This window comes from Choloepus didactylus, chromosome 10, assembly GCF_015220235.1.
Source record: "Choloepus didactylus isolate mChoDid1 chromosome 10, mChoDid1.pri, whole genome shotgun sequence".
Classification (NCBI taxonomy): Eukaryota; Metazoa; Chordata; class Mammalia; order Pilosa; family Megalonychidae; genus Choloepus; species Choloepus didactylus.
Genome location: NC_051316.1, coordinates 131,439,812 through 131,467,749, shown reverse-complemented (window position 1 = coordinate 131,467,749; position 27,938 = coordinate 131,439,812). Strand labels below are relative to the sequence as shown.

Genomic DNA, 27,938 nt, shown 5'->3' with positions numbered 1-27,938 from the left:
AGGAACAACTGTAGGTGCTCAGGCAGCAGATTCGTATTTGTGCAGGTGCCGCTGGGACGGGCTCTGGGGACTGAGGGCTCCTGGAACCGCCGGGTGGCCGGCCTCACACGGCGGGCCCAGGCGCTGCGCTCATGCGGGGCCTCTGTTTCTCGTGGCGCTCACCGCCGCCGCCGCCTCTGTTGCTGCTGCTGCCGCTGCTCCTGTCGCCATCGCCGCCGCCCACCTGGGCCCAGGTGTCGGCTGTGTCCGTCCCCTCGGGGACCAGCGGCGCCCCCGACTGCCCCGAGGCATGCGCATGCGCGCCGGGCGGCCAGGCCAACTGCTCGGGACGCGCGCTGCCCGCCGTGCCCGCGGGTCTGAGTTGGCGCGTGCTCGTGCTGCTGCTAGATCACAACCGCGTGCGCGCCCTGCCGCCCAGCGCCTTCGCGGGCGCGCGGGCGCTGCTGAGCCTGGACCTGAGCGAGAACGGGCTGTGCGCGCTGCACCCACGGGCCTTCTGGGGCCTGGGCGCGCTGCAGCGGCTCGACCTGAGCGGCAACCAGCTGGAGGCGCTGGCGCCCGGCACCCTCGGGCCCCTGCGCGCACTGCGCGCCCTCTCGCTGGCCGGCAACCGCCTGGCGCGCCTGGAGCCCACCGCGCTGGGCGCGCTGCCGCTGCTGCGCGCGCTCGACCTGCAGGATAACGCGATGACGGCGATGGACGCCGGCGCGCTGGCCGCCCTGCCGGCCCTCGACGCGCTGCGTCTGCGCGGCAACCCCTGGGCCTGCAGCTGCGCGCTGCAACCGCTGTGCACCTGGCTGCGCCGGCACCCGCGGGCCGCGCCAGGTGAGCGGCCGCGGTCGGGGGCGCGGCCCGGGCCGCCGGGTCCCCGCCGCGCCCCCTGACGGCTGCCCTGTGCCCGCAGACGCCGAGACGCTGCTCTGCGTGACGCCGGGCCGACGGACGCTGGGGCCCCTGGCCGCCCTCCCGGACGCCACCTTCCGCCGCTGCGCCGCGCCGCTCGCCCCGCGGGACCTGGCGGTGGTCTGTGCCGTCGGGCCCGCCTCCTTCCTCGCCAGCCTGGCTGCCTGCTTGGTGCTTGGCTCCGCGCTCACCGCCTGCCGCGCCCGCCGCCGCCGCTTGGCCGCTCGCCCCCCGCCCAGGAGACCGCCTGGCCCCGCCGCCGCGCCCGCGGTCCCCGGGAGCCCCGCCGCCCAGTACTGAGCGGGCCTGGGGGTGCCCGAGCGCCCTCCCACCCCTTCCCTCGCAGCCAGCAGGCGTCAACAACGGCACAGAGCCCGCAGTCGTGACATTCCTTTAGGCAACACCACTGCACACACCGGGGCATGGGGGCGCGCGCGCCGGGCCGCCGGGGGGGAGGCGCGCGCTCGGCCACGGGGAGGGCTGGTCCTGTACACGGGGGCGGGGGGCGGGGGGCGGGCACGGGGCAGGGCTGGGGCAGTTCCGGCCGGCGTCTAGGGGGCGTGGGGCCCGTCCTGGGCTGCAAGCCCCCGAGGCGAGGAGAAGGCTCGGGCCTCTGGGAGTCCGCAGGAGGAGGTCCGAGGCAGCGGGAGGCTGTTGCTGGCGGGGAGTCAGGGGCGGCCATGGGGGACGGGGCGGCGAGGGTCCGAAAGCAGCAGGGGCGCGGTTGGGGAAGCAGCGTGAAGAAGGGAGGGTGGCGCTGGAGGCTGGAGGGGAGCACAGGCGCTTGAGGAGGGGGCGGCCCAACCAGCTGGGCTCCGGGGCCTGGGCCGTGGTCTGGGTGGTGCCTGGGCCGCCATCTCTGCTCCACGCCCCCTCTGCCCGGGCCAGAGGAGCCCCCTTCCCACTGCTCAGAGACCCCAGGGCCCTGCCTCTGCCGGAGCACCCTGTTGGCCCTGCCCAAGCAGCTCGGCCTCGGGCCTGTCCTCAGCCACTCCAGTCCACACCTCGGTCCGGCAGGGGCCTGCCCGCCAGGCAGCAGGGTGGACGGACGGATGGGAGGCCCAGGGCGGGCAGTCTCTGGGGCGGGTGGGCTTCCCTCAGGCCTTCCCGAGCAGCAGGACCCATCAGTGTCCTTGGCCGGGCTAACTGGGCAGGTGGGCGGCTCCGGGGCTCACACCACAGTGCTCACCGAGGGATCTGAGAGGCTGAGCGGGCCCGTGATGTCAGTGGGATGGCACTGCTGCAAAATAGAAATACACAGACAAGGTGCCCGTTAGCCGACGCTCGGGGGCACGCGTGCGGCCAGGGCGGGTGGGCCGGCCAGCCGGCAGGTGGGCGGGCGCGGCCTGGGGGAGGCTGGGGGGCACGCCTCCCCCTGACCCCGTCGTGCTCCAGGGACTCTGCGTGGGCCAGGCCGCCGTCCCGTCCGTCTGTCTGTCTGCGGGGGAGGGGGCAGAGGAGGGCGGGCGGGGCGTCTCAGCTCTCCCTATGACGGGCACACATCTGCAGCTGGCCCTCCTCCCTCTCAATAGCGCGTCGCGGCAGCACTGTGTCTTTTTGGTTTTGCAAAGCGCCGCGTCCACCCCCGGTGCTCTATAAATAAGAACCAACAATCAATACCCGCTGGCCCCGCCGGCCGCCAGGGACCCCAGCCCAGAGCGCCCAGCGCCGCCCCGGCCCAGACCGGCCACAGGACAGGGGCAGAGGATCTCAGCAGCCGGACTGACCCCACCCTGCCCCGATGAGCGCCCCACCCAGCCTACCCCCCAGCCCCCCAGCCAGCAGCAGCCCCACAGAGCCACCCTTGCAGGGAGGGGCCAACCCCAGAGGCCACGTGGCCCCCAGGCTGGCAAAGGCAAGGCCTCCGCTGGGAGTGTGTCCCAGGCAGGGCACCGTGGGGGCCTCTGAGCTGCCTCCGGGCCGGCTATGGGGCAGGGGCGTCTGCTGCTCCAGGTGGGCCCCGCACTCAGTGACACCTCTGAGAGCAGCCCCTGCCTGCACGGCATTCTGTACTCCGCCTTGGCCACCTGCCCCCAAAGCACTCTCGTCCTGTCTTCCGGGGGCCCTCCTCCCTGGGCTGCCCCCTGCCCATCTCCCCGGCCCATCGTTCTCCCTGCCCTCCTCTTTCCTGCGCCCCCCGGCGGGGCCCCCAGCTTGGCCTCTTCCTCCGTGTCCCTCCCTGCTCCACAGCTCTGCCCACTCTCCTGGCTGTCACCACCTGGCCTGGGGGTGGCCGTGGGGATTGTGACCCCACCTGCTCCTTGCCCCTCCTGTTGCCCAGCCCCACGGGCCCTCACCCTCCACCCGCCCTCCCTGTGCTGAGCCAGCTGCTAGGCAGCCAGGCCTCGGGGCTCCCTCATGGGAGTTCCCTGGTGGCTGCAAACTGGGACTCTGGCTCCTCTGTGCCCCGGAGGCCTGCTCCACTTCCCTGCATTGGGGGGTCCTGCTAATCCCAAGCTGGGCCGTGAGCCCCTGTTGGGGGATGCTGCCAAAGCACTGAGGGGCTTAACCCTGTGGACTACAGGGGGCTGCCCGGCTGTGGGCTAGGCTGGCTCTCTGGATGCCCTTCCCCACCATGCTGCCTGGGACTGGGGGTTCCCCTAGCAAGGCCGGGTCCCTTTGGGGACTGCTTGGTCTAAGTGTGCGTGTCATGCGCAATGACAAGCAGCCCAGGGGGTTTGGTGCTCCAAAGGGCAGGCGTCCTGGCTCTGGCAGGTGGCCCTATGGGGACTGGCTGGAGGTCAGGAGCTGGGGCCAGGTCTCCTCCCCGGAGGCCCCCTTCCTGGGCCTCTGTCTGGGAACCTCAGGGTCCCCAAGGGCCCCGCAGGCCACGGTGTGCGGGGCTGCCCCCACCATCCTCAGACTCTCTGGGGGCCGCTGCTCCTCCGGCAGGGCCCCTGCACAGCCTGGGGTGAGAACTGCCCCCTCTGGTCCCGCCCCGTTGCCCCTGCAGCCAGGAGCCAGTGCTAGCTCCAGGCCCCAGCCGACCCCCAGATGGACCCCAACCCCCAGCCCCGGTCCCCACATGGAGGATGCGACACGCATGGCTCTGGGGAGACAGGTGAGGCAGGCATCTGGGGCGGGGCCGGCGGCCAGACAGACGGACGCAATGGGACATCACAGCCACCCCTCCAGGACGTCGCAGGGGCGGGGGGGCAGCAGGCCCCTCCACCAGGGCTAGAGAAATGGGGCACTTCCCGGCAGGCGAGGAGCCCAGCACGGCCCCGAGAGGCAGCAGGACTGACTGACTGACTGACGACATGGCGGCTTCAGATGGTGTCATGGGTCGGGGTGGGGGGGTGCAGACCAGTGCGGAGAGACACACGGAGGGAGACGAGGCCCGGACGAGGGTCACAGGGGGAATTGGGGACGGAGAGAAGGATCCGGAGGGCCGGAGAGAGCGGCCCCCGGGTGGGCAGGAAAGGCGCAGGGATGTGGGGGTGGTGGGCCGGGGGGCCAGGGCGGGGCGGGGGCGACGCCTGACGCACGGGAGACAGAGACACAGGGGCAGGGGGAGCGAGAGAAGAGCCGGAGACGCGTGGCGGGTGTGGCGGGGTCTCCGTCTTACCGTGTCTTTGGAGGACTTACGCCTCTTGAAGCTGGAAGCCAGGGTGGAGGTGATAGCCCTAAATGTGGCTTTCTTTTTAGGGTCAGGTTCTGCTCTACCACTCTTTCTATCCTAAAATGAATATGTATAAGTGATTAGAGGGCCCAGGGTGACGCCACAGCTGCCCTCGCCTGCTTCTCGGGGGCCGCTGCCCGGCCTGGCCGGCCACTCGGGCCCTCGCTCCTGCCTGCCTCCCTGTGCTGGACAGACGGACGGACTGACTGCCGGACACGCATGGGCAGCCTCCTTTCCTGCCCAGGTCTTGAGCCTGCCTCGCGGGTGCTGGGGGCCGGGCCTGGGGGTTCCTGGTGGGCTCTCTTCTCGGAAGGCCGCCTTGCTCCCTGGCTCCTGGCCGGCCATGGCTGACAGGCGTCCCACGGATGAGGGGGGCGCTGAGTGGAGCCCACCGCAGCCTGGAGGAGGTGCCCCGAGGGCTCGCTGGCCGCCGACCCCAGAGGGGCACACACCAAGAGACGGAAGGGGCCGAGGGGCCAAAGGCGGGTGGCGAGATGAATTGGAGAGATGGGCAGAGGTGGCTCCCGGGACCCCCAGCCTCAGGCCTGGTGGCCAAGGGTTCCTGGTGCCGGCCAGTGAGAAGCAGCAACAGGTCCCCAGGGGACCTGCGGGGCCAAGAGCAAGAGGGGCTGATGAGAGGTGTGGGGGCCCCGGAAATCCCCTCCGCCCTCCCCCACGGCCCTCACTGCAGCGCCAGCTTCACCCCAGGCCGGCGGGACCAGGCCCGCTCGGGACACGGGCTCTGGGAAGGCACCCAGAGAAAGAGAAGAGATGGAGCGCGCCGACGTCACCCCGGGGCCGGCCCCACCCACACTCGCGACCGCCCCCTGCTGTCCACGAAGGCCCACGGCCACGGCCAGGCCTGATTCGGGTTGGCGTCGCAGAGCGCAAGGACCCAGCAGGGCGTGGGGGCCCCAAGAGGGTGCTGGAGCCTGGGACGGCGGAGGGCAACTGGCACCTCAGCCTCCCGCCGCACGCAGGTGGGGCCCTGTCTTCCCCTGCCTGCGTCTGCCTTCCTAGGGGCACCCGCGGGTGCCTTGAGACAGAGGGAGCTCGGCCCTGCTTTGGGCCAGGCGGCCTCCTCCAGGCAGCCCTCCCGCCAGCACTGCCGTGTGCCCCGGGAGCACTCACCGCTGCCCCTGGCCAGGCTCCTAGCTCCGGTCCTGCTCGCCTGGGGCAGGGCCTGCGGGACGGAGGAGGGCCGGGGCCGGGCCGGGCACCAGGCCTCGGAGGTGGCCTGCCCTACCTGCAGGTTCTTCCGCCAGACGTTCACCGCCGCGAAGGCCAGCTGCATCTGCTTCCGCCGCGCGTCCTTGTGCCGCTTGTAGGCGATCTCGATGAAGATCAGGAAGATGCCAGCCACGATGCCTCCGGCCACCAGCATGAAGACGCCTGGGGGTGCAGAGCCCCTCAGCCGCCGGCGGCTACCGGGGCCCCCGACCCCCACGCCAGCGTCTCACGGGGCGGGGCCCACCTGCCATGTTCTCAAAGGTGAGGGTAGCAGGGGCGTTGCTGCGAGAGTCGCACTCCTGGTAGCGCACCCAGGTCTTGTCCAGGTCTTCCATGAAGCCATTCTCGTGGGACCTGGGTGGGGAGAAGTGTGAGGGGCGGGGCCACGCTGGGAGGGGCGCCGTCCTGTGGGCGGGGCCTGGGGGGCGGGGCCGGAGTGGGCTCCCAGGTTGCAGAGGCCAAGCCGGGCGCAGGGCCGCTCACTTGAGGATGGACAGGGAGACGTTCTGCTTCCAGGGGCTGTCCTTGCGCATGCCGATGCCGAAGCCCGAGCGGAAAAAGAGCTCGCCCGTGGTCACCAGGTCGCACTTCTGAGACGCTTCGAACTCCAGCACCGCCGAGTCCCAGATGAAGGCATGCAGCTTGCTGCGGGCAGGGCAGGGTGTGGTCTCGCGGCCTCGGCCCGCCTGCACCCCACTCTGGTCCTTCCCGGCTGGGAGCCTCCCGCTGTGCCCCCGGCCAGGGCAACCCCTCCCTTGGGCTGGACTGTCCCCGCCCCAACACTTATCCTGCTTGCCCCTCACTTGTCCCGCACGGCCTGGATGGCCTCGGCCGCGCTCTCGTAGTTGTGCTTCTCCATGTGCCGGTACATGGTGCTCAGCTCCACCTGGCGCCGGAAGTAGATGTCCACCGAGCTCTGCTTCACCGTCGCGTAGATGAACTTGTCCGAGGGGTTCCTCAGCTGCAGGGCCAGAGGGTGGGGCTCGCGCCGGCTCCCCGGAGCCCCCCAGGCAGGCCCCTCCCCCAGCCCGGGAAGCCCTCACCCGCGGGTCGTTGATGCCGGTGATGCGCTCCTCGGGCCGGTCCAGCACCAGGAAGGCCGCCAGGTTGGCGGTGTAGGAGGCCACGATGATCATGGCGAAGCCGGCCCACACCATGCCCAGGATGCGCGCCGAGAAGCTCCGCGGGGCGCCTGCGGGCGGGGCCGGGTCAGCGCGCCACGGGCCGGCGGGCGGGGGCCGGGGCCGGCGGGGCGCGCGCCGCCTCACCTTCCCCGATGCCCGAGTTGAGCAGAACGCCCCAGGAGAACCACATGGCCGAGGACAGGGTGAGTGCGTCCTCCTCCTCTTCCTCGCTGTTCACCTTGAACCGGCCGAAGGGGCTGCGGGGCGCAGAGGGCGGGCGGGAGAGGGCGGGCGGGCCGGCTCCCCCCTGTCCGCCCGCCTGCCCGCCTCGCGGGTGGGGCTGCCCGGCGCCGGGGCCGCGCTCACCTGAAGCGGTCCAGCAGGTAGAGCATCACGGCCACCACGTGCACCGACAGCCCCACCAGCAGCCACAGCGTGCTCTGGAAGGGCTGCATGAACGAGTCCAGCGTGCTCCGCGGGATCTCCTGCGGGGGCGGGCGGGGCCGGCGGTCAGCGGCGCCCGGGCCCCTCCGCACCCCCAAGCCGGCCCGGGTCGCCCACCTTCTTGACCAGGATGGTCAGGCCCTGGTACTTGAAGGGCTTGGAGAACTCGATGTACTGCGCGCGCTCGTTGTTGATGGTCAGCGGCGCCACGATCATGTCCGCCTGCCCGCTGAGCAGCTCGCCCATCATCCCGTTCCATTCCTTCTTGTTGCTGTTGTTCACCTGGGAGTCGACGAGAGCCGGCGGGGTGAGGGCGGCCGCCGGGAGCAGCCCTCGAGGGTCCCGGGATGGCTCTCTCCAGGCCCCGCCCCGGCGCACGAGCCCTGCCTACCGCGGACCCCGCCCACAGGCCCCGCCCCAGTCTAAAAGCCCCGCCCGCCCCACCGTAGGTCCCGCCCCGGCGCGCAAGCCCCACCCCCGGCGAGACCCCCGCGTACCCGCTCCTGCGTGCCGAACTTGCCGTCAGCCACCAGGTGCACCTCGTAGGTGAAGTTCATGGTCCGCGCCAGCTTGATGAGCAGGTCGATGCAGAAGCCGTAGCAGCACTGGGGCACCGTGTGGCGTGCTGGGGGTGGGGTGCAGGATGTGACCGCCGGGCTCCCGGCTGCGCTGCCCCCCGCGCCCCGCTCCCCGCGCCCCGCGCCCTGGCTCACGGCTGCCAGGCGACGTGTCGTTCGGTCCGGTGCAGATAACTTTCTTCACGGGGTCGCCGTTGACCGTGAACTCCTCCTTGCACGTTCCGTCGCTCAGCGTGGGCTTGACATACACGAAGGGCTCCTGGTGGATCGTCACGATCTGGGGGCGAGGGGTGGGGCGGGGGGGCGCTCAGTCTGGGCCACCGGTCCAGGCCTCCTGGCGCCGTCGTTGCAGCGCTCAGCGGCCCGGCCGAGGGTCGCGCCCCCCACCCGCGTCTGCCGCCCGGCCTCCTCGCATCCTCGCACAGCCTCCTGGGCCGCCTGAGCGCCGTGGTCCTGTCGCCCTCGGGGGTCCAGGAGGCCGAGCTCCGAAGGCCCACGACCTCCGAAAGCAGAGCTCTCCTTGACCACTGGTCCTCCCTCCATGGGTGGGAGGGCTGTCCCCCCGCCAGTCTGTGTCCCACACCTTCTCTGACCTCTCAGGGCACAAGAAAGCCCAGCCCCAGCCCAGAACCTGCAGCCCCTCCACGAGGGCAGGAGCATGGCCACTGACTTCCAGAGCCTGCCCAGGCCCTGTGGCCCTGCATGCCCAGGGGTGCCCCTCCTGTCCCCCAGGCTGCCCGTGGCCCACGGCCCTCACTTTGCTCTCTCTTCTCCCCCAGGGGATGCTGGCCTCTGCCTGCTCCTTAGGGTTCACGCAGGGCTCGCTCACCCCCTGTCCTCAGGGGCCCACAGTCCAGGTGTGTGTGGGGGGAGGGTGGGGGGCGCAGATACAGGGCTGAAAGAGCTGGCAAGGATTCTGAGGGGGTTCGCACTGGGGAGAGCCTGCAAAGGGAGCAGGGGTTGGGGGGGGCCGCCTGCTGGGGCAGGGAGGCGTGAGGCTGGGGTGAAAGGCACTGGGTGGGGGGCACTGGGGAGGGTGAGCTGCAGAGGGGGCGGGCCGAGCCTCAGCCGCGGGGGCAGCATTTTGGCTATTATCTGCAGGGCCTTGGGATCCCCAGAAGCAGCTTATTTGTTTTATAAAATTTCAGTGTGACATTTATTATACAAAGAATATACGCTTGTGCTTTAAAAAGTTTAGTGAAGCCCCAAAAATAAAGTTGTAAAAAGCCACCGCCATCTCCCAGCCCAGAAGGGAACTTCCAGCCATCAGCATCTTGGCTTTTTCCTTTCACATTTTCCAGCGTGAGGTGTCTGAGCCACAGGAGGGGCTCAGAGCGGGAGGCTGGGGCCAACCCCAGGCTGCAGGGCAGGGCCCAGCAATGGACAGGGACAAGAGGCATTTGCGTTGGACACATCATATTTAGGCCGGTCTAAGACACCGCACGGTGCTGGTGTGCTCAGCGTGGGTGGGGGGGCTCTCTGGAGGGGCACCCTGGGAGCAGAGAGGGTCTCAGGACCCTGCCTGCCAGAGACCAGCTAAGGGGGGCTTCAAGGGAGGAGGGGACCTCCAGAGGCCCAGCGGAGACAGGATGGAGGGAGTGATGGCCATGAGCCAAGCTGCAGAGAAGCCATGGACAAAGAGGACAGCTTGACCTGGTCACCCCAGGGGGCCATGAAGGCAGGGGTGAGGAGGGCTTGGTGGGACTGCCGGGGAGGTGGCTCCTCCAGGGCTCTTGACAGCCTGCTGAAACCTGGGCCCGCAGGGACACAGAAGGACCACCCCTTCATCCCTGTCACCCCATCAGGTCCTCCCCAGAGGAGTCCTGTCCCGCACTGCTTCCCCAAACTTAAAGGGCATCAAGTCAGGAGGGGCATGGGAGGGAGCCCACCTCCCATCTCCCTCATCCTGCCTCCCTGGACCCCCTTCTGTGCGCCTGCTTTCATTGGTCCCGCTGCCCCTGCTGAGGGCCCGAGGGGCTGGTTGGGGAGCCCAGGTTGCGGTGCGGAGCTCGGCGGACCCCACCTTCAGCCTGGTGGACATCTGGTACCCTCGGGGCTTCTCTGTCTCTCCCCCGGGCCAGATGATCTTCCTGTCGTTGGGGATGACCTGGGGGTGGGAGTATGAGATGGAGGGTGGCCGCGCAGGGGTCTTGGCCCCAGGACCCTAAGGCCCCAGCCCCCACCCCCTCATGACCCCCACCTACATGGGTGCCGTTGTAGATGCCCACTTGCACCAGCTTGCGGTTCTGCAGGTTCATGATGCTGTAGTTGGCAAACTTGCGGTCGCCATCCTCATTGAACTCCACGCGGCCGGTCACGCCGTCCGCATACTTGGAGGACATCAGCACTCTGAGGGAGGGGACCTCGTGGTTTGAGACTTATTGGGGACCCTCCCTGGCCTTTTGACCAGGGAGAAAGCACTCCTTTCCCTGCGCCAGTCCCAAGAGTGAAAAGGCCACAGATGTCCAGCCCTGGCGCTGTGAGTCTGACTGGTCTGTGTGTCTGCTGGCAGATGGACAGCACAGCGAGGGGCTGGGGCACCCCTGGGCACGGGCCCTGCAGCAGGGGCTCCCTGGGGGTGGCCCCCTCAGTCCTCAGAGCTGACCTTCAGCTGAGGGGGTGAAAGCCCAGTGGGGAGTCAGGGGGCCATGTCACCCAGCTCAGATGCCACCTTCTTGACCATCAAACTGTCCTGCTTCGTGGTGTGTGCACATCCGTGTGTTTGTGTGTGCATGTCTGTGTGTGTGCATGTGTGTGCTGCATGCACGTGTGAGTGGTGCATCCGTTGGCCTTATCCATGAGCCTGTGTGCACACATGGTACATGTGTACTTGTGACATGTGTGTGCACTTGTGGCACAGCTATGGGGGCTGCCTCTGCAGATCACTGTACACGTGTGTGTATGCACGTGCACATGTGTGTGCCTGTTATGGGCTCCATGTGGCGCATGGCTCTGCACATACATACCATATTTGCCACTCAGTGGTCACTGGCCCTCCTCTCCTGGTATCCTGGAGCGTTGGGAATTAACCCCTTCTTGTCCTACCGCGATTGTTCCCCCTGGCATTTGGGCCTCAGCCAACCAGCTGGCTCAGGTGCAGTCTCTGGGCCCTTGCCTGACCTCTCCAGTCCCTGGAAGCTCCTGGTCTCCACCCCCGGCAAGAGCCTCCTCCCCAGGGCTGCCAAGCACCATGGGGACGGGGGCGCTGGGCTGAATGGGTAGTGAAAGGTGGGGCTGGGGAGCAGCTGTGCTTTTAGTGAGGAGGGTGGAGGTGCAGGAGTCAGTGTGGGAAGTGGGGCTGCAGATGATTATGGGGGAGGGGGAGGGGGGACGTAGAGGACACCAGCAGTGGCTGCGAGGTGAGCCAAGGCCCACCTGGGAGGAGCGCCCAGACCTGCCCGCCCCCCCGGAGCGGCCCTGGCCCCGCCCACCCTTGAAGAGCAGCCCCGCCCACTGGCAGGCCCCTGCTCACCCCTTGAAGAGCGCCCCACCCACCTCTTGAAGAGCGCCCCACCCAGCTCTTGAAGAGCGGCCCCACCCACTGGCCAACCCCTCCCACCACTTGAAGAGCAGCTCCGCCCACTGGCAGGCCCCGCCCACCCCTTGAAGAGCACCCCACCCACCTCTTGAAGAGCACCCCGCCCACTGGCAGGCCCCGCCCACCCCTTGAAGAGCACCCCGCCCACTGGCCGGCCCCACCCACCTCTTGAAGAGCAGCCCCGCCCAATGGTCGGCCCCGCCCACCGCTTGAAAGCGGCCCCGCCCACCTCTTGAAGAATAGCCACGCCCACTGGCAGGCCCCCGCCCACCCCTTGAAGAGCGCCCCACCCACCTCTTGAAGAGCACCCCGCCCACCCCTTGAAGAGCAGCCCGCCCAATGGCCGGCCCCGCCCACCTCTTGAAGAGCGGCCCCACCCACTGGCCGACCCCGCCCACCACTTGAAGAGCGCCCCGCCCGCTGGCCGGCCCCGCCCACCTCTTGAAGAGCAGCCCCGCCCAATGGCCGGCCCCCGCCCACCCCTTGAAGAGTGGCCCCGCCCACCTCTTGAAGAACAGCCACGCCCACTGTCAGGCCCCGCCCACCCCTTGAAGAGCGGCCCCACCCACTGGCCGACCCCGCCCACCCCTTGAAGAGCGGTCCCGCCCACCTCTTGAAGAACAGCCACGCCCACTGGCAGGCCCCCGCCCACCCCTTGAAGAGCGCCCCACCCACCTCTTGAAGAGCGCCCTGCCCAGTGGCCGGCCCCGCCCACCCCTTGAAGAGCGCCCCACCCACCTCTTGAAGAGTGCCCTGCCCAGTGGCCGGCCCCGCCCACCACTTGAAGAGCGCCCCACCCACCACTTGAAGAGCGGCCCCGCCCAATGGCCAGCCCCGCCCGCCCCTTGAAGAGCGCCCCACCCACCTCTTGAAGAGCGCCCTGCCCAGTGGCCGGCCCCGCCCACCACTTGAAGAGCAGCCCCGCCCACCCCTTGAAGAGCGCCCCGCCCGCTGGCCGGCCCCGCCCACCTCTTGAAGAGCGGCCCGGTCTTCCAGATGTTGGTGTTGCCCACGCAGCCCCGCGGCGGGTCGGTGATGTTCTCCTTCTCCAGCAGCTCGTGCACGGCCTGCGCCACCACGCCCACGGCGTCGCTGATGTGCGCCGACTCGTTCTTGCCGTTGATCAGCTGCAGCCCGATGATGCCTGCAGCGAGCGCGCGCTTAGGAGTCGGTGGCAACCCCTGTCCCGGGGGCCGGGGGTGGGGGCCGGGACTCACCGTCCGGGGCGTAGCGCAGCGCGTTCCCCGAGATCTCGCGCTCGCCCACCAGCCACACGTACCCCGAGCCCGTCATGTTCAGCATCGCGGCCGCGCGGTACACGGTGGCGGCGTCGTCCTCGCTGTGGGCAGACGGGGGTGACGGGCCAGGACCCCAGCCCGCCCCCGCCCCTGCGGCCCCCGCTCGGCAGTGTGCGCCCCACACCCTCCGGAGGCGCCTGCTCAGGGCCCGGGTCGGTGGGACCGTTTTCTAGGGGTCACTTTCTCACCAGTACCGGGTGCCTTTCTGAGCACATTACACGGTTATGGCTTTTCAGTCTCCCAATGTCCCTGTTTCAGGAGGGGAAACTGAGGCACAGAGGAGCGCACAGGGCAGGCAGAGAGGGCTAAGTGGCCATGGACGGTCTCAGGCCTGTGGCCTCCTGGACGAGCCACAGCCCTCCAGTCCTCCGTGGCCAAGTGTGCAGGATGAGGGGCAGCTGGCACAAGTGCTCATGATCTGCCACCCTGGCTGGGGCCAAGGGAGGATGGCCGGGCTGCCCCTCTCCTCCAGGCCACTGGGAGGCCCCGTGGGCAGTGAACTGGGGTCCTGGGGTCTCATGCTCACAACAAGGACTCTGGGGGGGGGGGCGCTCACTAGGGATCCTGGGCCCCTTCTGCAGGGCCCAATGTGGCCCCGGAGGAGCCTGGCCCACGACTTGCACTCTCCTCCTCCGGGGTGTGGGCAGCGGGATGCAAAGGGGCTGGACATGAGGCCGAAAGTTGGTTGACTTGCAGAGGCTGATCCCGGAGGCCAGGGTGGTCCTTGGCTCCCTGAGGGGTCTGCTCTCGAGGGTCCCAAGGACCAGGCAACCAGGAAATGTGTGGCCAGGCAGGGGATGCTGTTGGTGGGCGTGAGTGGCACGAGATGGAGGGACTCGTGCGGCCCTGAGGACCCAGTGAGAGGCCTGGCAGGGCCTCCACGCACCCACACCACAAAGGTGGCTCCAGCAAAAGCCAGTCTGAGGGGGCGGGGGACAGAGGCCCTCTGCTTGGTTCCCATCACCCCATCTTGAGGAAACAGGCCTGGGACATCTCACTGGGTGCTGCCCGCACATCCACAGGCAGCAGCTGTGGCTGATGAAAGAGCCGTAGACAAGCCCTGAGCAATCAGCCCCACCTCTCCCACATGCTGTAGGGAAGAACTGATCCCAATAAAGACAATTTCAGTAAAATAAAAAGCCGTGGAAGTGAATGATCTGCACTGGATGGGAAACTGGTCAGAAATTAAGATGGGCTTTAGTGGGGTTCCCTGGAAAACACTTTCAGCAGCCTTCATGGAGGAGATGAATGCGGCAGGCTGGATGCACAGGGGCTCTGCCCGGGGAGCGGAGGGTCCCTGCCAGCCCTGACGTTCCAGGACTTTGCTTGGGTTCAAGAGGGGAGTTGGTGAATATAGTTGACGTGTGCTGAGTGTTTGCACATGGGTGTAGTATATGTTCATATGTGTGGCATGTGCACATGTGTAGTGTGTGGTGTCTGTCTAGGTAGGGTCCATGGATACACATGTCCATGTGTGTAAGGTGGTGTGATGTGTGTGCATGTGTGGTGTGTGTGAGGATGCATATGTTTGTGGATGCTTTATGTGTGGTATATGTGGTGATGTACATGCGTACATGTGTGTGGGAGTGTGTATGAGTGGGTGTGTAGGACTGGTGTATATGTCTGTGGGGGTGTGTGTACAAGAGATGTGTACATGTGCATGTGGGAGTGTGTACACATGGTATGTGTTTGTGTGTGGGTGTGTACATGTGGTGTGTATAAGTTTGTGGGGTGTGGGTAGAGCCATGTGAATATGTATGTGGGTGTATGTATGAGCTGTGTATATATGTGTGGGAATTGTGTATGACTGGTGTGTGTACATGTGTGTGAGGTGTATGAATGGTGTGTATTCATGTTTAGGGTGTTTACAAGTAGTGTATATATGCGTGACAGTGTATGTACATGGTGTGTATACACATGTGCATGAGAGGTGGGTACATGTGTGTGCAAATGGTGTTTACACATGTGTGAGATCTGTACGATGGTGTGTATATGTGTGTGGGTTGTATACAATGGTGTGTACATGTGTGTGTGTGAGTGGTGTGCACGTGTGTGTATGTGTGACTGGTGTGTATATGTGGAGGTTGCATGAGTGGTGTGTATATGTATGTACAAGTGGTGTGCATATGTGAGTGATATGTGTACTTGTGTATACAAGTGGTGTATACACGTGTGTGTATGAGGGGTATGTATATGTGTGTACAAGTGGTGTATATATGTGTATGTATGATGGCATGTATATGTGTATGAGTGGTGTGTATGTGTGTTTGAATGCTGTGTATACATGTGTACAAGTGGTGTGCATAGGTGTGTGTGTATGTGTGTGTTCATAGTGGCAGGTATATGTGTGTATGAGTGGTATGTATATCTGTATACAGTGGTGTGTGTATGTATGAATGCTGTATATATGTGTGTACAAGTGGTGTGCATAGGTGTGTGTACAGCAGTGTATACATGTGCAGTGGTGTGTATACTGTGTGTACAAGTGGTGTGTAAATGTGTGTTCACAGTGGTGTGTTTATGTATGAGTGGTGGGTACACGTGTACAAGAGGTGTGTGTATGTACACAAGTGCGTGTATGTATGTGCAGTGATGTCTGTGTACAAGTGGTATGTATGTGTGTGTGCACGGGTGGTGTGTATGAGGCATGCCCATGCCTGTGCCTTTGTGTGCTTGCTTGCATGTGCATGTGTGTGACATGTAGATGGTGTGTGCACATGCATGTGGTGTGTGTGGTGTTGTATGCAGTGTGTATGTGAGGTGACTTGCACACGTGTTCGTGACGTTTGCCATGTATTGAATGTGCTGTGCAGCATGTGTGATGTGTATATGGCATGCGCATGTGTTGCACATGTGGTGTGTGTACAGTGCTTGTGCGCAGTGTGGTGTAGTGGTGTGGGCATGTGTGTATATGGCATGTGTGGTGTGTACCCGGTGCAGGTGCATGAGCGTGTGTGTGTGCCTCTGTCTGCCTTGACCCTTTCCCCTTCCCTGGGCTGACCTTCTCCTTGGGGCCAAGCCTGGCCAATCTGTCCTTGACCCCAGGGGCTGCTGGCAGAGGGCAAGCCCTGCTCAGCCTGTGTCCGGGGAGGGTGACGCCCCGGTGGCTGTAGGAACAGGCCTCAGCAGTGCAGAATGCGCCCCCTTCCTGTTGGGACCTGGGCGTGCTGGGCCGCATGGATCAGCTTCACATGTGACCTGCCGGTCTCTCCGGTTACAATGGATGGACGGGCAGGAGCAGCTTTACCCCCTGCAGTGTGTCTGACTGTTGAACACACATGGTTTGGGGTAACGGGTTCCTCGAGGTGTCCTCTCCTGGTTGAGGGGTCTGCTTCTCACTAGCTAGCTACCGTCTCCTTGCCAGTCTGTCTGCATTTGTCCATCTGCCCATCCACCCTTCCATCCCACCACATCCAGCAAGTTTCCCTCAAGCCCTCTGTTGAGTGTAAATGAGAAAAGAGTCTGGAAATAAAAGAAGAGGGTCTGGTGGCCTTCCCCTGGGTGAGGCCTCCCTGGGCCGAGCCTGCTGCCCTCTGACCTGGCCTGAGCCCTGTGGAATCCTCTCTCCTGAGCCCTTTGTGGCTCTCCTGGCAGTGCCCAGAGTCGGACACCCGGCTCCACGAGCGAGTGGCCCACGACTCCGAACCCCGGCCTTCCCGCTGTAAGGGGCTGGAGGGGGCTTTGTGTCCTCTGGTTGAGGCTGCTGAGGAGCCCCTGGGCCGTGGACTGGCCACTGTCAGCCGTGTAGTCAGGGAGAGCCCCCGTCGTTCCCGCCTGCCTCTGCCTGGGGGAAGCCACCCCTGGTGGCCCTGTGCCAGCGGCTTCTTGGCCCAGTGTGCAGAGGCCTGCCCGGGGCCTGGGGGGGTGCTGCTGGCCCCACTCCTGGCAGGGCTGCAGGGTTTGGGGTGTGCACTCCTGATGCATGCCCACTGCTGCCTCTCAAGGCACCCACACACCCCTGGAGAAGGGGCCAGGGGCAGAGCCTGTCAGAGCTTCTGGGCCAGGGCAGAGTGGGGGGGCATCCTCCAGGGACGCCCCGGGATCCCATGGGGGTAGAACTCTGACCAACCAATCCCGGCTCTTCTTTCTCCTGCTCTGGGTGGTCCCTTCCCAGGAGACCCCATGTGGGGCCGGGCCCTGCCCAGGGGCAGCCTTTCCTGGGTCCCCGAGCTGTGTCCCCTCTTTCCTGGGCACTGCCTGCCGCAGCTCCCTGACCCCGCAGGCCGCAGGGCTCTGGACTCCCCCCCAGGCTCACCTGCGCTCCCATTGTCACTTCCTCTGGGCCCCCAGTGTCCTCCGCTTGCTTCCCACCAGGCCACTGACCGCCCCAGGCCCTGAGCGTCTCCTGAGTCTGGGGCTCCCTAGGGGCAGGTGTCCTGTTTTATCCGTCCTCTATGCCCAAGGCCTGGCTCAGAGCCATCGGTGACAAGCGACAGCGGGAGGGAGGAGGACCGATGGAGGGGTGGACGGACGGAGGGTGCCCACATTTGCCATCTCGCCCGGCTCTGCACAGCCCCACCTCCAATGGCCATGGGGTGGCTTTCCTTGGCAGAGGCATTTTGGAAGCCAAGGTTCGCTTTTCTCGGCCCGGCTGGGGCTTGTGGCGCAGGTGCAGCCCCCGGGGAGTCGGCGTCCCGCCCCCGGCCTCACCTGGCGGAGAGGATGATGACTCGGGCCTCCAGCTCCCGCGCCTCCATCAGCAGCGCCGTGACGTTCTTGGTCCCCGGGTCGAACTGCAGCACCTTCTCGGCCTGTGGTGCGAGCAGGGGCATTAGCGGGCGGCCGGCTGGGAGGACGCAGCGCCTCAGGGGCGAGAGCGGGGCGCAGCCGCTAGGGCCCCGCTGCAGCCGAGCTAGGCTGCGGGCCTGCAGCTGCCTCCTCGCGCGTCCACCTGCCTCCTCGCGCCTCTCCTGGCCTGGCCTGCTCACCTCCTCGCTCGTCCTCTCTTCAGCCGGCCGGCTCGCCTGCACTCTCGCCCTGCTCTTTGCTTTCTCTCGCCTCTCACTTGCTCTCCTCGTGTTGCACAGAGCATGCAAGCTGACGTGGGCCAAGACCCAGAAAGAGGCGTGCAGCGGACAGGAAACCGAAAAGACTTTTGGAACTGAGATGGGGCCGCCTGTTCCAAAACCACGGGAGGTCCTCTTGGGCCTGGTCTCGCAGGCCCCTGCGGGAGCCGCCCAGACCCCCGGCGGGTGGCCGGGCGGGCTCCCTCCCGGGCTGCACGGAGGAAACCCTGGTGGTCCTGGAGGTTCGCATGCATTTCCCGAGAGCGTCTCCTCCTGCGGCCGTGCCTGCCCTCACGGGCGCCAGCCCCGGCCTCGGCGGTGGGCCACGGGCACCCAGCCGCCGGCACTGCCCTCGCCTGCCTGCCTGCCGCTGCCGCCTCTCAACCTGCTCCTCCTGCTCGGCCCGCGGCTCGGCGCAGCTGCCGGACACGGCCCTAGCGGCCGAGCGCCACGAGCCGGGCACCCTAGGCGGTGGGTGGCGTGCACGTCCATGCATATATACCTTGGGTCCACGCTTGTTGTCATAGGACAGTTGGTCGAGGTTGTCATAGTTCCTTTTTTTACTCTGATGAATAATGTGCACAGAGAAAATATGCAGACACAGAAGAAGATTATAAACGGTTGAAAATGACGGCGCTAAAGCAATCACACCACCTCCTCGGCACGTCTGCGGACAGGCGCGTCCCTGGAGCTCGCAAACACCGAGGCCCGGGCCGGGGCGGGGCCGGGGCGGGGCGGGGGCGCGGGCGGGGGCTGCAGCCGCGGCACCCCACTGAAGCTCCTGCACAGAGCTGTGCGCTGGGAAACGGGTGCCACTCAGGGGAGAGGGGCCTGTCCACGTGCATGCCCAGCACAGCCCCTCTGGGGTCCCACCTGCCACCCCCACCCCTGCCATGCACCCGCTGTGTGGCCCGGCAGTACCAACCCTGCCCCGTGTGGGTCCTGAGAGGGCGGCTGTGCAGCCCCTCCTGTGCCTGTCCTCTGTGTCCCCCCACCATGTCCCCTTCTGCCTCTCTGGAGGTTGGGGTGCTCCCACTAGCAGAAGAGGGCTGCCTGTGTGAGCATGTCCGTTAGCCCGTGTGTGCACTGGAGAGCGAGGGTGGCTGTGTTTGTGTGTCTGCAGGGGTGGGAGCTGCACCTGTGCATTAGCATTGTGAGTCTGGGGCAGGGGCGGGGACCAGTGTGGCCGGAGCATGCGACTGTGTGTAAACGTGTGTGTGCATGTGAGTGCCATAGACAAGCAAGGGTGGGCATGCGTATGGGTGTGCCTGTGTGTGTCCAGGTGTGTGCTCCTGAGCCCGTGCTGGGGAGCACTGAGGTGTGTGAATCTGAGCTGTTCCTGGGAATGACCGCAGGTGCATGCACACGAGTGAGGGTGCACACATCAGAATCTCCAGGAGAGCACACTCCTGGGAGTGTGTGCACGGGTGTGGCTGGGTGTGCAGGAGTGTGAGTGGACGAGGTGCGTGGGAGTGGGTGTGAGTGTGCACACTGCTGGGCACGTGTGAGTGGCACGATGGTGCCTGCTGATGGTGGGAGCACCAGGGGGTGAGGGATGGGTGCTGGGGGCGTGGTGGAGCCCCTTTCCTGGGTCTCCCAGTGCTGCCTTGGAGGCCTGGGCCCCGCGGCGCCGTTAGCCCGCCCTCCCTGCTCCCAGACTCTGCTCTCCCCCTGCAGATGGGACTCCCCGTGGAGCCTCTGGGGCGGCCGTCTCCTTCATCTCCCGCCCGACCCTCTGCTCCCTTTGGGAGCCTGTGATGATTTGAGGGTCTGGGAGGCAACCTGCCCCCCGTCCCTTGGTCTGGCCTCCCTGCCCTCCCCGGGGACATGGCCGTGTACTGAGAACCCAGGGCTCTGGGGCTGGGTACGGGGGGGGCCTGGGCCTCCTCCTCAGGCTGGTAGTGAAGGCAAACAAGGGAGGAAACAGGGGTCACCGTGACCCCCCAAATCCCTACTCTGGCCTCTATGCAGCCCCGCAGTGAGGCCAGGCTTGGGGTGGGGGCCGTCAGGGCAGGTCCCAGGGACAGAGTCGGGTCCCATGGAGGGGGTGCCAGGGAGAAGAGAGGAGGGAGCTGGAAGCACCCTGGGCTGGCCGGGGGGCCCGCTGAAGTGGGGGTGCAGGCCACAGGGCTGGGTGAGGGCAACGGGCAGCCGGGGCGCAGGGTTGTGGGGCGAGGCCAGTGTGAGCCCAGGGAATGGTCACCTCGGGGAAGGGTCCTTTGGGGAGGGGCCGGCGTGGGGTGGCCCTCACCCTGGGGGCGCCCTAAGGGAGGCCACCGGGGCTGGGGCCGGCCATGAGCTGGGGGCGGGCAGGACAGGGTGTTTGCGGAGCTCCAGGTGGCCCTGCCCTGGCCCCGCAGGGACTGACACGAAGGAGATTTCGACTAATGGCAAAAGCGAGTGAAATGAGCCGAGGACAGGCTGGGGCGGGCGCTGGCCAGACGTGGTGGTGCGGGCCATGCAGGATGGAAAGAAGAGGGTGTTCGACACGGAGCCACAGACACGGCGGCGCCCGCTCCTCTCCTCGGGCCCCGCAGCCCGCGCGCCGCCCGCGCCCACCTTGGACTCGCGCTCCTCCAGCAGCGTCTCCAGGCGCTTCTGCGCCGCGCGGCCCTCGTGGTCGTCGCTGACGAGGAGGATGATGTGGTTCCAGCTGTAGACGCGCATCAGCTCGAACCAGACGCTGGACTGGTGGGAGTAGGGTGGCACGGTGCGCAGGAAGCTCAGGTGGATGCTCTGCGGGGGGCGCGCAGGTGAGGCGGGAGCCGGGCGGAGCCAGCCCGCACCCCCGCAACCAGGACACGGCTCCTCCCACCCAACCCGGCCCCTCCCACCCGGCCCCGGCCCCTCTCACCCAGCCCCGGCCCCTCTCACACAACCTGGCTCCTCCCACCTGGCCCCGGCCCCCGCCCCCCCCCGCCCCCTCAATGCTCCCAGCCCCTCCCACCTGCCTGGCCCCTCCCATCCGGCCCCGGCCCCTCTCACCCAGTCCCGGCCCCTCTCACACAACCTGGCTCCTCCCACCTGGCCCTGGCCCCCCGCCCACCCGGCCCCACCCCCATGCTTCTAGCCCCTCCCACACAACCTGGCTCCTCCCATCCGGCCCCGGCCCCTCCCACCCAACCCCTGCCCCTCCCACCCAACCTGACTCCTCCCACCTGGCCACGGCCCCCGCCCACCCGGCCCCACCCCACATGCTCCCAGCCCCTCCCACACAACCTGGCTCCTCCCACCCAGCTAGGCTCTTTCCACAGTGCCCGGAGGGGCCCTGCTTCCTCCACCCTTACACCTTGGGGGTCCATTTGCCAGATCTGGGGCCCCCACTTCCCACACCCTTGCTCTTACACTGCTGGCTTCTGCCCTCCCCCCACATCATGGAATCTGAGAAACGGAGGAGGCCTGGGTGTCAGTCTCAGCCGCACCACGGTGGGGACATCGGCTCTGTGGTCCTGCTCCTGGCGTGAGCTCACCCCCTCACAGCAGCCCACCCCCCAGCTGGACAACTTGACAGTTCTCTGACAAGTGGCATCGGGAAGGTCCCCGGGGGGCTGCACGGTGATCCCTTCCCAAGGTGAGGCAGCTGGGTCCAGGAAGAGTTCCCTCTGGGGATAAGTCTTTCATCGCCATCAGAGCCCGGACATGGCCGCCCACTGGCCTCGCGTGCTCCTCCGTGCCCTCTAGCCACCAAGAAGGGGTCTGTCACTGGGTCCAGGGTCCTGGCATGGCCAAGCTGGCCCAGAGTGGAGCAGGTGCCCCCTCCTTCACCAAGGTCCTGCACATCTGTCCAGGTGGCACTAGGCCTTTTAGTGTCCCTGTGGACTCACACTGATCTTGTGGTCCTCTTGGGCCTCCAGATTCTTTTTTCACCTGCTCCCTCCTTGTGGGCTGGGGAAGGGCCTTGGATCCCGGGGCAAGAATTGCCCTCTGCCTCTGCCCACATCCCCCTGAGGAAATGGGCTGCAAGCCAGGTTCTAAGTGAGGACTGAATCGGGCCTGACTCAGGACCTTGGGTTCAAGGTGGGCTGTGGGTGGGACCAGGGTGCAGGCGAGGCCCGGACATGGCGCTTGGCCTCCCGTGGGAGCTGGGAGTTGGGCCGGGCTCCCCTGCTCCTCCCGCTGCTCTCCTCTGGGGGCTGTTTTCTGTCCTTTTTGTGTGACGAAACTGGTGCCGAGAGTAAGGAGGCAGCCGCTGGAGGGCACCAGGCTGTCTGGTGTCCCCACTGCCCAAGGGGAAGCTATGCCTCGGCTCTTTCTGGGGCTATCAGAGCACTTAGGAAAGTGGGCTGCCCAGGCGCCGACTGACCCTCCCTCTGCGGCCCTCCCAGGAGACCCCTCTCTCCAGCCCCGGGGCACCCGGCCTCGCCTGCCCCTCACCCAGGAGCATGCCTGCCCTGTTCTGCAGACACCCCTGGGCCCAGCTGGGACGCGCTCTCTGCCTTCAGGCAGCTTTAGCTCAGACTGTGGGTGCCAGGCAGGATGACCTGGAAAACACGGGGCACCCAGGAAGTCCCGGCCGCCACTCACAGCACTCTGACACCTCCATTCCAGGCACCAAGCCAGACGCCCCAGCCCCGCAGCCCCCAGCCCCGCAGCCCCCAGCCCTGCAGCCCCCAGCCCCTGCTGGTCTGCAGGGGGCCCCGGCCCTGGGAGAAGATGTGCAGCAGACCATGGAAGCCCTTCCAGCCAAGGACCCTCCACCAGGCCCCAGCCACAGGTGCTCACGGCTGCGGCCCCCCCCAGCTGGCGGGTCCTCCCCAAATCAGGGGCCGACTGGCAGCCGGGGGTCCTGGGGCAGAGCCCCCATTCTCTCTCGGGGCTGCAGTTTCCCCACTGCAAAATCAACTGTCTGACCGCTCAGGATGCCCCCCAGGCTTGGACAGCTCCCGCCAGAGCTGGGAGGACGCTGGGCTGTGGCGCCCTCATTTCTTGGGCATGGCGCCCTGGCCGGGGCCTCCTGCCGTGAGCTGCCCCTTCTGTCCACCCTGTACCACTGTGGACGTCCCGAGTGGAAAAGGCAGGGATGCAGTGCTCACTGCCCTGCGTAGCCCACCCAGGCTCCTCCTCCCAGCACCCTCCATCCTTCTCCAGTTCTCCAAATTCCCTTCAGAGTCCGAGTGTCACCTCCTCCAGGGAGCCCCCGCCATCCCTTCTCCGGCCACGGGGCCCTCTCCCCTGAGGAGTTGCTGCTGTTGCCCGTCACCCTCAGCGGCCACCTGCCCATGAGCGTGCAACACTGCTTGTGTGTGTGAGTGTATATGTGAAAGGGCATGAGTGGCCATGTGAGTCGAGCGTGTGAATTCTGTGTGAGTGTGTGTGGATGTGGATGTGTGGGTATACATGATCTATGTGTATTATGACTGTGAGGGTGTATATGTGTGAGCAGGGGGTCCATGTGTGGGTGAGTGTGCTTACAGAGTGTGTGAGCGTGGTGTAGGTGTCTGGCTGTGTGATGAGCCTGTGTGTGGGTGTACGCCTGGGTGGTAGTGTGAGTGCATGCAACTGTGAATGTCTGAGTGTGATGGTGTGTGCGTGACCTGTGTGTGCCTGCATGTGAGAGCATGTGGGTGTGCCTGTGACCGTGTGTGGGAGTGTGTGTGTGTGTGAGAAAGTGTGTGTGAGTGTTGTGCTCATGCCATGCCCTGCTGCCCCTGGGGGACCAGTCCACATCCCCAGTTCAGCTCCTGTGACCCGGGGCGCCCCCAGCCAGCCCCCCGTGCTGAGCAGAGGCTGGAGATGGGGCTGGCCCCGGGCCCCGCTCGGGCTTACCTTGTCCGAGTAGATGGACATGCGGGTGGTCAGCCCCAGCACGGGGATGCGGTAGAAGCCGGCTGTGTAGGACACGGGGGTGGGAGTGAAGTGGTCGTTGGGGGTGGGTGGGTGGCTGACTAAGATGGCGTAGACCTGCGGACACAGGAAGGACGGTCAGTGCGTGCACGGACAGCGCCCCAGCCGGTGATCCGCAAGCAGCAGAGGCTGAACCCAGGTGACACTATTTGTCCACACCCACAGCCCCGGAGCCGCATGCCAGTGCTGGTCTGGCACACACGCACCCGCCAGGCGGTGAAACAAGACCCCAGACCGTCCGCTGGTGACAAATGCGCTGGAGAGGGAGCTCGGGGCACAGTGGGTGCCCAGTGGGTGACAGGCCCTCCTCATACTTCAAGCTCCCCAGCCCAGGTCCCCACGCCTCTCACGCTGCTGACAGGGGTCCCCGAGGGTGAGACCCTCCAAGCGGGGGGTGCAGGCCTGACCTGCAATGTCCCTGGGGGCTGGCAACCACCCACTGTCCTGAAGGTGGGCTTTGGCCCGTGCGCCCAAGGCAAGGAGTGGGGCTCTGCCAGGCGCCCCGGGACCCGCCGTCCCTTTGGCAAGTGTCTTCCTGGGGCCGGGCCTGAGGGGTCCCAGGCCTGGCTCTGAGGGTGACCTCATCCCTCGAGGGAGGGAAGGGGAGGCGCTGAGAGGCAGCTGGGTCTTCCCGCCCTCGACCCAGGCCCCAGAGGCCCAGCTCCCAGCGGGCTGCCCCCCCACCCGCGGCCCGGCCCGAGGCGGGGAGCAGGATGGCTCGGAGGCTGCACGCGGCCTGTCTCACCCTGAGCCACAGGCCGCACCTGCTTCTGCATATGGGGTGGGGTCACCCTGCAAATGGGGGGCTGCTGACACAGTACCAGAGCGAACTGGCTGTTCTGAGGGGACAGTGCCGTGCCCAGCAGAGCCACGAACAAGGCAGGCGGGATTCCCCAGAGAGAGCCCGCCCTGGATGTCCCCTCACTCGGCCACTCCATGCGCCCCTCGTCCCAGATAGAACATGTTTCAAAGCCACTGGCCGCGGGTGCTTCCCCCAGTCCCTCTGCGGCCCCCTGGCCCCGGGCCCGGGTGTGGCTTGGGAGGTGGGGAGAGGGAGTTTTCCGAGCCCAGCTCCGATGTGGGCCCCCCAGGGTCTTCCGGGCCTCACCTCCCGTTTGCAACCAGGGGTGCCTGGCAAAGAGCAGTAGCCAGTGTGTGCATGTGCGTGTGTGTGCGCGTGTGGCCATGTAGAAGTGTGTGAGGTAGGCTGGGATAGGTACACTCCAAGGTGCATGTGTTTGTGTGTGTGTGTGTGTGAGTGTGAGTGTGAGTGTTCCATGGGTGTCTATGCACGTTTGCAGGTGCACCTGGTTGGCAGGCAGTGTGTGTGCACGTGAGCAAGTGTCATGGTGTGGGGTGAGTGAGCATGTGCAATGGATTTGTGTACGGCTGATGTGCATGCGTGTGTGCATGTATCACGTGTGTGCGTGGCAGCCAGCGTCCCTGGATGTGCGCGCGCGTGGGGTGAGCGTGCGGAGCCGCTCGCAGCCGCGGCTGATCTTACGTAAAGCGCTGCATTGCAGGGGCCTCCCTTGCATTCTGCAGGCGCCGGCCGGGGGCGGACAGCTCCCACAGCGCTCCGGAGTGTCCTCCCCGGCAGTGCTCGCCGCCAGCACCCATGCTGTGCCTGATGCCTCTCGCGAGTGCCCCCCTCCCCAGCTTGAACAGCCGGGCCATTTCCCACCTCATCAGACCCCGCGGTTGGCTGATGGTGGAGACAGGGGGAGGGAGGAAGGGAAGGATTTTCCAGAAAGGGAGACAAAGGTGGTCCCGGGCGCCATCTGTTTGAAGCCTGGCAATGCGGGCATGTGGCTGCCTGCCCCCCCTCCCAGCGCCCCCTCCCCTACGTTGACAAAGGCTGTCAAGACACACACGCGTGTCCACACGGGAGCGCGGCCGGGGCCTTGGAGCCCCTCTGAATACCGGCCGGTCTAGGGGCCAAGCTGGGGGAATGGGACACTCTCCAGAAGGAGCCCGTTGCCTTGCGGGTTGTATCTTAAGGGGAGGGAGGGGGCTGGAGAGAGATGGAGGGGAACTGGGACCCGGGGGGTGGCTGCGGGAGGGTGGAGAGGAGGAGGAGGGTGCGCCTGTGGGGGCGGCGCGGGGCGCGCGGGCACCTGGCTGGAGATGAGGTCCTCGCACACCGACAGGGCCATCTGGATGGCGTTGGGCTTGTGGGTGACGGAGGTGGCGTTGAGCTGGATCTTCCAGGAGCCGTGGCGCTTGTTGGCCTGGTTCACGGCCTCGCGGAACATCTGCTCGTGCTTCCGCGTGCTCAGCACCGCGCCGATGTTGACGATCTTGGGGTCGCAGGTGGCGCGCGCGAAGGAGCAGGAGAGGAGCAGGGCGAGCGCCAGCAGGCTCATGGCGCTCGTGGGCTGCGGCCGCCGCGGGCCCTGCTCCGCGCAGCGCGAGCTCGGCGCCCTCGGGGCACCCCCAGCGGGGCGCGCTGGCGGTTCTGCGCCCGCCGGGACGCGCGGACTAGGGGCTCACGGCTTCCCCGCGAGCGGCAGCTGCGGCTCCGGCTGCGGGAAAGGGCCGCCCGAGCCTTGGGCGGGCCGGGTCTGCGCTCCGCTCGGGGCTCGGCGCTCGCGGGAGGCTGCGCCGCGGTCCCGAGCCCGAGAGGCCGGCGCGGTCCGCGGAGCTGACGCGGTCCCAGCGCGGCTCCCAGTCCCGAGGCTGCGGCGATTGCGGCAACTGCGGAGCGGGGCGCGGGGCCGACGTCTCCCCCGCGCCTCCCGCCGCCCCCGCTTCCCAACCCTGAGCCAGAGTGTGCGCCTGCGTTTGCGTGAGCATTTGTCAGAGCGCGTGAGCCAGGGGGAGCGCCTGCGTGTGCGAGTGTGTGTGTGTGTGTGGGGGGGGGGGGTTGTCGCGGAACAGTAGACAGCGCCGTCTCGGACCTCCAGGGAGCTGAGCCGGAGAAGGCTGGAAGGTCTATGTCACCTGTGCATGTTTTTTAGCAGGACCGAATGTGTGTCGTGAGTGCCTGTGTGTGTGTGTGTGTTTGTGTGTGTGTGTGTGACTCCTCACCCATAGTCGGTGATGTTTCCGTGCCTGAATGCATGGACTGGATTTCCAGCGGTGTCCAGAAGCCCCAAGCCATGCCTTTGCCGGGAGGGGCGACAGTGGAGCTCCTTCTCTCCCAAAGGCTCAAAAAGGGGGGAAGGCCCCCCTCCCCCGGCCATGTGACTGGAGGGTTGAGAAGAACAGGGAGGGTGACAGTGACTGCCCGCAGGTGAGCAGGATGGTCTGGGTGCCTGGACCCAGCACCCATGGGGAGACCAAGGCAAGAGGGAGCACGGTCAGACCCAGGGAGCACCTACTCCCGCGTGGTGTGCTCGGGTCCGGCAATGCACGGCCCCTGCTTCCCTCCCTTCCCTGCTCCCGGCCTTCTCCTAAAGCCTCCCAACCCCCTCTTCCTCCAGCCCCTTTCCAGAGCCTCCCTCGTCTCTCTGGTCCTCAGGATCCTGACTGTTGATCCCCCTCCTCCCCTGGAGTGTGCTCCCCCAACCCCAACTCAAAGGATGACTGCAGATCCACCCCCGCCGGTGACATCACTGTTTCCAATAGCAACTGAGGATTCTGCAGACCCGACAGCAAAAGCCCCCAGTGGGGACAAAGCGGGGCGGTCCCCACAGCTAAGTGCTGCCCTGAGCACGGGGAGCCAGGCTCTGTCCCCTCCACGTCTCTCCGCGGGGCTGTCCTTCCTGCGCAGCGCCTGTGTGGGGAGCTGAGCGGCTCCTTCTCCTGCCGTCTGCGCAGGGAGGTGTGGCCTCGGCGCCAGCCCGCCCCGCCCGCTGCAGGCCCCGCGCACCAGCCTTGGGGACCCCTCCCCCTCCCCTCCCGGACGGCGTCCACCCCAAGGGTTCCGAACCCCTCTCCATCCCCTGCGGCCTCCGGGTGGTCAGAGCTTGGGGTGCTGGAGCCGGCTCCTAATGGCCCTGGAGAGCCGGTTGCTAAGATTTCAAGGATTCTGTGAGCATGGCGATATTACACCGCTGGGAGCGTGAGAATGGCCAAGTGGGAGTACCAGGGAAATCGCTAAACCCTACACACCAGGGCTTTCTCCCCACTGCCCCAGCACACTGGGCCTCTCCCAGGCCGCAGGTCCTCAAGCTTTGTCCGCGGCCCCTTCGCCGTCCCAGAGTTTGGGGACGGGTGGGGGAGGCTGTGCTTGCCCCCCGGGGGCTACCCCCACGCCGCACTCCCTCCGCGTCAGTGAGTTCTGCTCCACTGCCCGGTTTTGCTTCTGGGGTTCCTCCACCAGCCCCTGGGGCCGGACCTGGTTAACAGGTGATGCCCTGGAGGGGGGCTGTCCTTCCCAGGCCGCTGTGGGACGGTCACTCCTCTG

At 66.5% G+C, this 27,938-nt stretch overlaps 2 protein-coding genes across 5 annotated transcripts; one reads left to right on the top strand and one right to left on the bottom strand.

Annotated features, from left to right (window-relative positions):
* The first annotated feature begins 15 nt into the window (after positions 1–15).
* LRRC26 (leucine rich repeat containing 26) lies at positions 16–1,393 on the top strand. Its single transcript, XM_037797595.1, has 2 exons — positions 16–825; positions 905–1,393. The coding sequence occupies exons 1-2, from the start codon at positions 132–134 to the stop codon at positions 1,201–1,203; spliced, it is 993 nt and encodes a 330-aa protein (XP_037653523.1). The 5' UTR covers positions 16–131; the 3' UTR covers positions 1,204–1,393.
* On the bottom strand, positions 1,376–26,279 carry GRIN1 (glutamate ionotropic receptor NMDA type subunit 1). 4 transcript variants are annotated; one of them, XM_037797591.1, is made up of 21 exons: positions 25,705–26,278; positions 23,510–23,644; positions 20,303–20,479; positions 17,388–17,488; positions 12,657–12,778; positions 12,409–12,583; positions 10,106–10,250; positions 9,925–10,008; positions 8,037–8,178; positions 7,821–7,948; positions 7,441–7,605; positions 7,246–7,364; positions 7,024–7,136; positions 6,799–6,947; positions 6,559–6,716; positions 6,239–6,400; positions 6,000–6,109; positions 5,772–5,917; positions 4,472–4,582; positions 2,093–2,143; positions 1,377–1,667 (listed from the first exon to the last, which is right to left on the bottom strand). In XM_037797591.1, exons 1-21 carry the CDS (start codon positions 25,951–25,953, stop codon positions 1,572–1,574), a joined length of 2,838 nt encoding a protein of 945 aa, XP_037653519.1. In that variant the 5' UTR covers positions 25,954–26,278; the 3' UTR covers positions 1,377–1,571. The 4 variants fall into 4 exon arrangements, with proteins under 4 accessions (XP_037653521.1, XP_037653519.1, XP_037653520.1 ...); XM_037797593.1 differs by lacking the exon at positions 4,472–4,582 and having other exon boundaries at positions 1,376–1,667; positions 25,705–26,279; XM_037797592.1 differs by having other exon boundaries at positions 1,378–2,496; positions 25,705–26,277.
* Between the last annotated feature and the right edge of the window lie 1,659 nt (positions 26,280–27,938).

Bases quoted from the DNA above. Each gene is read 5' to 3' on its own strand.
- GRIN1 (XM_037797591.1), bottom strand. From the start codon at position 25,953: ATGAGCCTGCTGGCGCTCGCCCTGCTCCTCTCCTGCTCCTTCGCGCGC. The intron at 10,251-12,408 runs GTGGGCGGGGCC...CCCCTCCCTCAG, and splicing joins ACCGGGCCGCTCTTCAAGAG to AGTGCTGATGTCCTCCAAGT. The intron at 6,948-7,023 runs GTGAGGCGGCGC...CCCCGCCCGCAG, and splicing joins CAACTCGGGCATCGGGGAAG to GCGCCCCGCGGAGCTTCTCG.
- LRRC26 (XM_037797595.1), top strand. From the start codon at position 132: ATGCGGGGCCTCTGTTTCTCGTGGCGCTCACCGCCGCCGCCGCCTCTG. The intron at 826-904 runs GTGAGCGGCCGC...CTGTGCCCGCAG, and splicing joins GCACCCGCGGGCCGCGCCAG to ACGCCGAGACGCTGCTCTGC.